The sequence below is a fragment of the Physella acuta genome, unplaced genomic scaffold, assembly GCF_028476545.2.
Source record: "Physella acuta isolate Inbredline_101_S28 unplaced genomic scaffold, ASM2847654v3 ptg001718l, whole genome shotgun sequence".
Lineage (NCBI taxonomy): Eukaryota > Metazoa > Mollusca > Gastropoda > Physidae > Physella > Physella acuta.
In genome coordinates, this window is record NW_026733230.1 from 108,145 (window position 1) to 118,571 (window position 10,427).

General features: G+C 36.4%; 1 protein-coding gene across 1 annotated transcript; it reads right to left on the reverse strand.

Moving 5' to 3' along the window:
* Window positions 1-271: 271 nt before the first annotated feature.
* Window positions 272-7,301, reverse strand: LOC131930100 (calcium-independent phospholipase A2-gamma). Its single transcript, XM_059286459.1, has 7 exons — window positions 7,147-7,301; window positions 3,947-4,861; window positions 3,652-3,803; window positions 3,268-3,534; window positions 2,525-2,774; window positions 2,193-2,385; window positions 272-1,945 (listed from the first exon to the last, which is right to left on the reverse strand). Exons 2-7 carry the CDS (start codon window positions 4,730-4,732, stop codon window positions 1,698-1,700), a joined length of 1,896 nt encoding a protein of 631 aa, XP_059142442.1. The 5' UTR covers window positions 4,733-4,861; window positions 7,147-7,301; the 3' UTR covers window positions 272-1,697.
* Window positions 7,302-10,427: the final 3,126 nt, after the last annotated feature.

The window sequence follows — 10,427 nt, forward strand, 5'->3', positions numbered from 1 at the left end:
TGCTCACAATGTATGGACCAGGTGTGTTGATGTATGGACCAGGTGTGTTGATGCTCACAATGTATGGACCAGGTGTGTTGGTGCTCACAATGTATGGACCAGGTGTGTTGATGCTCACAATTTGTGGCTTACAGTTATGTGTATAATTGCTAGCGTTTTGTCACATTCAGTAAATTACAGATGAGAATCATGGATAATTGCTTGCTTACAGATCTTATTAATAAGAGAACACACCCAAATTGTATGCCAGAAAAAATAAAAAACTGGCACAAATATTTATTGCTTTGTGTGATGTCACCGGTTGATTCAAACCATATGAAAACATTTGAAATAGAAATGGAAGGACACACATTCAAGGGTTGCTAGAAACTTAGGAAATGGAAGGACACACATTCAAGGGTTGCTACAAACTTAGGAAATGGAAGGACACACATTCAAGGGTTGATACAAACTTAGGAAATGGAAGGACACACATTCAAGGGTTGATACAAACTTAGGAAATGGAAGGACACACATTCAAGGGTTGCTACAAACAAACATGGATGAGCTTATTTAGCCACATGACTTCATTCAAAATTAAAATACTAACATGAAATTCTTAGTTCAAGCAAAAACATTTCTAAAAGAGAATCAAAACGTTTACAAATGAACTAACTGAATTATCTTCTAAAGTATTAAAAACATAGTTAACATAAGTATTCATCTGATTGACCTAAAGAGTTATAGATAGATTAAAAACATAGTTAAAACAATGTTACAAATCATAGGTTAAATACACAGTAATACATTGATGGGCAAGTTTGGCTGACTAGCAATATTCAGCATACATCTTATATGTAGGCATCTAGCCAACATACATCTTATATGTAGGCATCTAGCCAACATACAACATACATCTTATATGTAGGCATCTAGCCTACATCTCACATGTCACAAAGATGGTTCTATGAAATAAATCTATGAAATTAAACAAGCAAACGTATAATCCATCGGAAAACTTTCAAAACATATTTATCATCAGCAATTTTTACCACAAATCTCCATCATAATTAATGGCCACATCTTAGCTTGTATAACGCTTTGGACATGAAAATGCAAAGCAATGAAGCCATTTGGTCTAGAATAAACTGCACTCCAATCAATAATCAATGTGCTTTATACAAAAGGTCCTATTTTTAGTTATCACAGTTCTTCCATATGACCTCACAGGTCAGAAATAATTAGTTAAACATTACTTAACATTGTTTATCAATAGAGAGAGATACATAAACATTATCGTACTTGGAATATGTGATGCTATACACAATGACAATATGAGATAGGGAATATGTGATGCTATACATGATGACAATATGAGATAGGGAATATGTGTTGCTATACATAATGACAATATGAGATAGGGAATATGTGATGCTATAAATGATGACAATATGAGATAGGGAATATATGATTCTATACACAATGACAATATGAGATAGGGAATATGTTTTGCTATACATAATAACAATATGAGATAGGGAAAAAGTTGGGACAGAGATGCTCTAAATTTGTTGACCAGTAATCTGACATTACCTGTGACACAAACTCTCACTTTTGAAAATAGTCTGACATGACACAGCTAACAGCCAATGAAATCAAGATTAAAACTGACAATCTTTGATTAATGAGCAAGAAAGCGTATGGAGTCCTTAGAATAGCTAATACTGATCAATAACCTTTCTCACAGCATCCAGCAAGTATTGTTGAGGTTTACGTTTTTCTGTCAGCCTCTCTGCTGCAGCGGTCAGCTTGTAACTGTTGCGCCGGGTATACATCTGTGCATCCAGCTGCATTTGGGACATTTTCTCAGCACGAATTTCATCCAAGTTACATTCTTCTGTCAAGTATGGATTGAAGCGGAAATATGTTCGTGGCTGTAGTAAGTCTTGTAAAGTCTGATGGACAGCTGTTGAATAGAGCAATAGTGACACATCAATGGCTGGCAGACTGTCACACAAACAAGACACTTTTTTAGATTGTCACAACGGTCACACAAACAAGACACTTCCTTAGATTGTCACAACTGTCACACAAACAAGACACTTTCTTAGATTGTCACAACTCTATTTTTAAAACTTTTTTAAATTTTGATGAAAAGATTAGAGTCCTACATATTTAAGTGGTTACATTCTGTATGTGTGGATGGGACTTACATTCTGTATCAGTGGCACTATCAACCAAATTAGAGAAGCGACGTTTGAGAGAGACTTTCCCTGGTGTCAGCTTGGATGACTCAAACCTTCCAGTCCCCAGTGAAACAACACAATGAAAGTTTTCCTTTGGCCACAGTAACCTACTTTCATGGATGGCCAGTGCTGTTGGGTTATTGGCTGAAATACCACCATCCTGTTGGAAACAAATGTTTTAATACAAGTTTTCTTGCTGATATTTAGTTGGCAAAATATAATAATATCTTTGATAAAGTTCAATGAATGTGATTAAAAAATGACCTCATGTAATTCATGAATGTAATTAAAAAAATGACCTCATGTATTTCGTTGCCCCGAACAAATGCCTCGAAGTAACCAGGTGCAGCAGATGATGCTCTAATGACCTCCCAAATTTTGTAATGGCAGCCACCAGGGTACTGGGAGGTAGCACCCGGAGGAAGGTTGTAAGTCCGGAATAAATAATTGGTCAGTTGTGGAGCACTGGCCAGTGATGAAACGGCAGACATTTTGGGGACATCTGGATCTCGTGAAAACTCAATAAACAGCCTTTCCCCAATTTCTTTCCTAAAATCAGATAAAGTAGACAAAGATCTAGATAAGTAAATGATAAGGAGGGCCTACATCTTGCTGGAAAGGAAAATTAAAATCATACACAGTGAAACCAGAGAAACAATAGAAATCTATTTCCTAATAGAAGCTGAAGGACTACAAAACACTACCACTACACAAAGGAAATGAAACAAATTATTTCACACATTAAGTTTACTGAAAAATTAGATCAGTAGGAACACAATACAAAAAAGAATGTGATTAGTGAAAATGGAACACAATACAAAAAAGAAAGAGATGAGTGAAAATGTCTGTCAGTGAAACCTGGACAAAAGCCATAGAAAACTTGGGAAAGCCTGTCCCAGACCTAAATAGTTTTCTCAAGAAGAAACCTAAATAGTTTTCTCAAGAAGAAACCTAAATAGTTTTCTCAAGAAGAAACCTAAATAGTTTTCTCAAGAAGAAACCTAAATAGTTTTCTCAAGTAGAAACAAAACAGTTGACTTACTTCAAAATTTCTTCCCATGAGTGTGAGTCATAGAAGCCATGGTTGAGCACCAGCTTGGTGGTGCCGACCACTCTGTTCCTAGTGAACATCTGAACTGAGCAATCTTTGTAGAGCTGCTCACAGCGCTCCAGTGGGATTTTGTACAGACAGATCATGGCAGCCAGGAGAGCCCCAGTGCTGACCCCACACACATAATCAAAGAGTTGGTAAATTTTACGCTGACTTTGTTTCTCCAGCGCTTTCAAGAACTCAATGGTCACTAGTCCTCTAGTTCAAGAACAAAATTAAACATAAAATTATTTCCAGCATAGATCAGAGCAAAATGGCTGTTCTATTTTATGCTTTTAAAATAGCATACATTTAAAATAATGGTAAGAAACAAACCTTGTACCTCCTCCATCTATTGACAATATTCGTATACCAGGAGATGACAAAGGTTTACAGTAACCTATCAAAGACAATGCTTCTAAAGCTAAGCCTCTCAGATGTTTATCTGGTGAAGTGGAGAGACGCAGTAAACAAGGCAAGACTTTTTCCTGGGAAAGAGCACAATAAATACATTTAAGGCAAATTAAAATTCCAGGTTTGTTAAAACATTGTAATTTATAAATACATGTGTTACTAACTTAACGGCTAAACATATTGGCTAATATGAGACATACAACAAAAAAAATCCTACTTTTGAAGCATCCCAGACACACTCTGGATGAGCAATCAGATGTTCACAGAACTCTTCAGTTCTTGTCATCTTTGACATTAGAGAGTGAGCCCCCTTGAGTGACTGAACCAGTGACTTTGTACGAGATTCCAAGGAAAGTCTAGAAATTTTTTCTGCTCTTCTGGCCTCGGCTTTCTGCTTTTTGGCCTCAGTACTGGGTGTCAGAGGAAACAATGGGCCAATCATTTGAGGGCTCTCTCCTAAATTGTGCTCATCTTCGCTAGAGTCTTTGTTTAGGGTAGAGTAAGGAGCTGAGCCTACTGTTCTAACTCTGGGTGCTGGGGAGGCCTTGGTTGTGTCATAAAAGGCCACAATGCTCTGATTGATTTGGCTTACTGTAGTTTCTAGTGAACTAGCCTGTGTCTCATCCTTGTGCTGAGTGTAGTGCTTATGTATCCCTTCTTTTGTAGAGTAAAGTGATCTTAACTTTTTGGTGGCTTCATTCAGATATTTGTTAAATTCAGCAAACTTTAAGGGGACTGTCACTCCTAAAGAAAGAAGTTTAACTGATGACTTTTTCACTGTTTGTGCTGAAGCATCTGAGGTTGAATTGGATGCATTTTCTTTTTTATCTGTTTTTGTAGTGGTTAGAGTTCCATTTTGGCGGATGCTATTACATTCAAATGTTACTTTCTCTGAACAGATAGGTGTGGTCAAATACAGTTGAGATTTTTGACATTTTGAATTTACTACCCTAAGATTTATTTGAAGTTTAAGGACAGACATTTCTTTGCAATTGAATTTCATTAGGTTAATAATAGCTTAATCAGTTCACCATTCTGGTCTTTCAGTTTCATATCATTTCATTATCAATATCATTTCAATAGCTTGTGGGCAGACAACTCCAGTACAGCATGCATAGTAAGCCTGATATCACTAAGAGAAAAAATAGACAAGAAACAAATGAATACATTTAAATAATTAGACATTTTAGGGCCTACTATTAGGCATTAGAGGTCTAGAGTCTAGATCTAATAATAAATTTAATAATCTGTCACAAGTTTACTATGTTATATAAAGTCTAAAGTAGACTAAATCTATAAGTTTAAGTAGATCAACAAAGTAATTACTAATTAGTAATTTGACCTACTTAAACTTATTCTTAATTAATAATAATTAATATTTTTCTACTATTATTAGACCCTAAGCCTAATACTATTAATCTATAATTATTTATGACGAGCCGACCCGCGGCATATTACACGCCGCTATTTAGTTGTTTTATTTTCTACTTTTCAGTAATTCATAATTTGTGAATTCGACACTACCAATGCTGTCACTGAAAATATTTGATATAAAACACTAAAACCCTCCTTTCCCCCCCCCCCCCATGAAAGCAGCCTCCTCTTAGTTACTTCACCTAAGTTTAAAATAGTTTCAAACTAAATTATCTGCCCCTAATAGTTGTCACTAAACCCGGCTCTACGATTGAAAACATTTAGCATGAACCACAGCTCACCAGAAAATGTGGGGGTGGGGTGGTTGCGATATGCCTAGAGAGGAAGAGAGGGGACTGCTAGGCGCGCTTACAGCTTGATGTTTTCTAACGTCTCCAAGAAGAGAATTATATATATAGATTTTGGCCCTATATTATAGTAATTATAGTGATATTAATTAGGCCTAGCCCCTAGTCATAATAGTATTAATTTATTTAATTAATAGTAGTTGCAGGCTACTAATATTTAATATATATTATCTATCTATGTATATAATTCTCTTCTGGGAGCCGTTAAAAAACAAGCTGCGAGCGCTCACCTTGCAGTCCCCTCTCTTCCTTGCTATCGCTACCCCCCATCCCCCCCACATGGTTAGCTGAGTTGTAGTTCACGCTAAATGTTTATTTTGGTGACGGCTATTAGGGGCAGATAATTCAGTTTGAAACTATTTTAAACTTAGAGGAGGTAACTAAGAGGAGGCTGTTTCACGGGGGGTGGGGGGGGGGGGGGGGGGGAATGGGGGTTTAGTGTTTTAAAGCAAATATTTTCAGTGGCAGCATTGGTACTGTCGAATTCACAAATTATGAATTACTGAAAAGTAGAAAATAAAACAACTAAATAGCGGCGTATGATACGCTGCGGGTCGGCTCGTGTAGTATATAGGCCTATAGTCAAGTAATAAGTATGTACTATGTAGAGTCTACTAGAATCTATAATGTAATATGTCTATGTGATGTAGTATGTACTACATACTACATCACATAGACTTCTACTATTATTATTAATCAATTTAATACTAACTATTATGACTAGGGGCTAGGCCTAATTAATACTATTTAATACTATGTTTATGTACATCTAGTTTAAGTTAGTGTGCTGTAGGCCTACCATTTAATACCTATTGAATATATAATGTACTACTTACTACATCACATAGACATAGTACATCTCATCAGTGGAGTAGCCAGGATCGTCTCAAGGGGGGGGGTTCCAATTTTTACCCGGGGACAAACTTACGATTTGCACCCCCCTCAAACTTTCGATTTGCAACCCCCCTCATACTTTATATATATATATATATATACCGAGGGGTCTATGTGGGGAGGGGGGGGTTATGACCCCCCCTAACCCTCCCTGCCTACGCAACTGCATCTCATAGATTTTAAGTAGGCTCTACAAAGTCTACATTGAGTCTACATATAATACTAATACTACATAATAACAACATTCAACATAGTCACTTATTACTAATTTGCTTGACTATAGATTAGATACTATAGATAGGCCTAGTATATATTACTATATAATCATATATAAAATAATAATATATTTTTAGATAGGCCTAGATCTAGACCTATTAAATATTAGTAGCCAACTACTACTATTAATTAATAGGCCTACTATTACTATTGACTAGGGGCTAGGCCTAAGACAAGTAAGTAAGTAGAGTTAAGTAGAGTAGATCTCTAGATCTAGTTTAAGTTAGTGTGCGGTAGGCCTACCAAGTAAGTACCATTACCTAGATTCTAGATCTAGATTGACTAGATAGATCTAGATCTACCTATTAAATTTAAAATACTATTAAATTAATAATATTAAAACGACCAGTCCTCCACAACTTGCGTTAAAATCACGTCAAGGATAATAAAAGAAAAATATCTAAAACATTACAGAAAATAAATAATATATTATATAATATATATAGAGAGAGATCTAGATCTATACCTTATTGATATTATTGAATAATGACAAGACTAAAATAAGTCGGTCGAAATACCTGTACAGTAGGCTACTGTACAGAAAACCTACTTCGGTCTATTAGTAAGCCCGATGGCGTGATATTGTAAGCATTAAAGACTACACGCTATTGGTTGATGAATTGACCTCTTTTATGAGTATGTGTCACTTCTATACACACTATATACCCTAGTTAGTTTATTTTTAATTCCCTACAAAACCAGGTTTGCGATCTGTATTTATTTTGTATTTTATATACTAATACTTTCACTGTCTAAATATAATTTTTATATTTTATGAGGGAGAGGGGTCTAATACGTAAACCAAGCTTCATATTTCAGAAACTCTACATCACACGCCTTCATTTTAAGCCAATCAAAAAGCTTATAACAATAGACAATGTTTATAAATAAATCCGACCTTGAACAATTGACTTTAATGAACTTGTTTTTAAGTGTAATAAAAGTATAACAGGTCTTACATTTATTATTAATATTACACTGATAAATCTATATCAGTAGCGTTGGCAGGGGCTAAAGTGTCGCATTTGAACTGTCATCGACGTATCCTACCGTCCAAACTGCCTCTAATCTAATTCCGATCGCTAATCATATTAAATAATATTAATCATATGAATCGGGTGTTTCATGACCACCGCCGAACTCATGAGATTGATTCACCGCAAAGAACAAGTGATATATATATATATATATATATATATATATATATATATATATATATATATATATATATATATATATATATATGTTACGGTCAAAGCCCGAAGTGCGGCCAAAGCGCGGATTGGCCGGCCAATCCGCGCATTGGCCGGCTCTTTTGGCCAAAGCCCGAAGAACTTAGCACTAAGATCGCATTTCGTACATTGGCCGGCCAATGCGCGCACTGGCCGGGACGTTCTGGCCAAAGTCCGAAGCGCTTAAACTTGACAGCGTATTTTGTACATTGGCCGGCCAATGCGCGCACTGGCCGGGATGTCCTGGCCAATGTTCTATCTAGACTAAGTTGTGATCGCATTTTCATTATTCTGGGTGCGTTTTCATTGAGAGTAACGTATTGTTTAGCTCTTGTTTGTATAGCATTCTATATGCAAGGCGACATGGATCAAAAGGGCCGTCAGACCATGAGACAGACATAGCAGATGGCTGTCAAAAGAAAAAAAATGTAAATCCATGTTAGTTTCCATATATGGGCTCTCCATAAAATAGTTACTGAGGAAGATCTTGAGAACATTGAACAAGAAATGGAGGTTGCCATAAATGCAACGACATCCTCAGCTAACACATCTACTGCCGTGGCGGAACGCCCAGACCAGTTGCGTGACAATAATGTGGCCGATAGATTCTATATACTTTGTGAAAAACATTGTAGTGCAGCTCATTCTTTTGGATACTGTGGCAACGATGTCCATGCTATTTGTGGAATAGCCAAGGAAGAAGACGAAGGGTACGGAGGAAACATTACCTGCAGATTGTGTCACAACAAACAAGACATCATGGAACACAGATCAGCAGCTCATACTGGCTAGCAAACTCAAGGTGCTAAGATGCTTAAAACATCAAATACAAAAATTTAAAGATGGTGAAGTGGGTGACAATGTACGCATCCGTGTTCCACATGTTGACAGAGGTCGCGGTGATCCCCGAAGCGTGATTGCAGTTGTCATGAGCGTCGAGGGCGGTTTCTACAAATTAGGAACGGAACATGGTGTTCTAAAACAACTGTATGCTAGAAGTGAGTTTTCAATTCTTAACGAAAAACTGCTCTTATTGTCGTTAGTTGGCGCTGAGGAAAAATCACTACGAACCATCGCATCTTCACAATCATTGACGGGGGGCCAAGGCTACACTCGCTGCAATAGCACAACCAATGCACAACAAATCGCTGGAAGTGTAAAAATAACAAGCTGCTATGTAATTCTAAATGCCATAAAAGTTCAACTTGTTGTAACAAATGATGATATTGATAGATTGAGACTATAGTACAATAAAAAAATTGAATGTTTCTGTCATTTACTTTAATTAATAATCAATAAAGACTTAATTTCATGATCCTTACGGCATTAAAAAAAAACAAAATCTGCTCATGATCTTCTAATTAAGACTTTGGCCGGTCCACCATGGCCAGTCCGCGGATTGGCCGGCCAAAGGCCGAAATCAAGCAAAGTTTCGGACTTTGACCGACCTATGGGAGGCGATATTGGCCAATGCGCGGATTGGCCGGCCAATCCTAGCATTGGCCGACTTCGGGCTTTGACCGTAACATATATATATATATATATAGGCCTATATATATATATAAGCATTTATGATGACTTATTTAATTCTGATTTAGCGTATTTTTTATAAAAACGAATAAAGTAAAGCTTATATACTAGATCTTCTACTTAATAAACTTAAAGTAATTAGTGTTATTTTTTTACATTTACAATTTAATTTGTAGAAATATACATATTTATATTAAGAGAGTGATTATTTCCCCTAGTTCGTTTGTCTTAATATTTTATGATTCATTTATCATTATGTGTAATTGTTTTTTTTTACAAGGTGTAAAACGGTCAAAATTTCATAAGATTTTTTTGCACGATTACTAGATCTATACCTCCTCTAAATTCTGTATACGAGAAAGTAAAAATACACGATTGATAACGTTTTGATGAAAAATCTGGGGTCAGTTTGGTGTGTTGGACTATCGATGGAGAGTCTGTGCGTCTAACTTTGGAAAACTGAATGGATTATGTTAACAAAATATTAGCCTATAATCCTAATAATATATTTGTTATATTTATTATACATTTTATAGTGTATAGGAGTAGGATCGGCTGTGTAGGACGTCTATATTATAACTTGGGTAATCTCATGATATTATAGCGTCGGAAATTATCTGGTAATGTTTGTTTCGGTAACACTGTTACTGTAAAACATAGTTTATTTGACCCTTGAAATAGAAAAAAGTCAAGTGCATTAAATCAGTAGCGTAGCGAGGGGGGACATACGTCCCCGGGCGCCGACTTTAGGGGGCGCCAAAATAGGTTTGAAAAATAAATTGCAAGGTTGAGGGTGGTGCAAATCGAAAGTTTGAGGGGGGTGCAAATCGAAATCTTGAGGGGGGGTGCAAATCGAAATCTTGAGGGGGGGGTGCAAATCGAAAAGTTTGTCCCCGGGGGGAAGGGTCGCTACGCCTCTGCATTAAATTGATGTTTTAACTTAAAGTTTAATTGACAATTAGGCCTACTAAATCTAAATATTCTT

Bases quoted from the DNA above. Each gene is read 5' to 3' on its own strand.
- LOC131930100 (XM_059286459.1), bottom strand. From the start codon at position 4,732: ATGAAATTCAATTGCAAAGAAATGTCTGTCCTTAAACTTCAAATAAAT. The intron at 2,775-3,267 runs GTAAGTCAACTG...ATCTGATTTTAG, and splicing joins TCATGGGAAGAAATTTTGAA to GAAAGAAATTGGGGAAAGGC. The intron at 1,946-2,192 runs GTAAGTCCCATC...TCTATTCAACAG, and splicing joins TAGTGCCACTGATACAGAAT to CTGTCCATCAGACTTTACAA.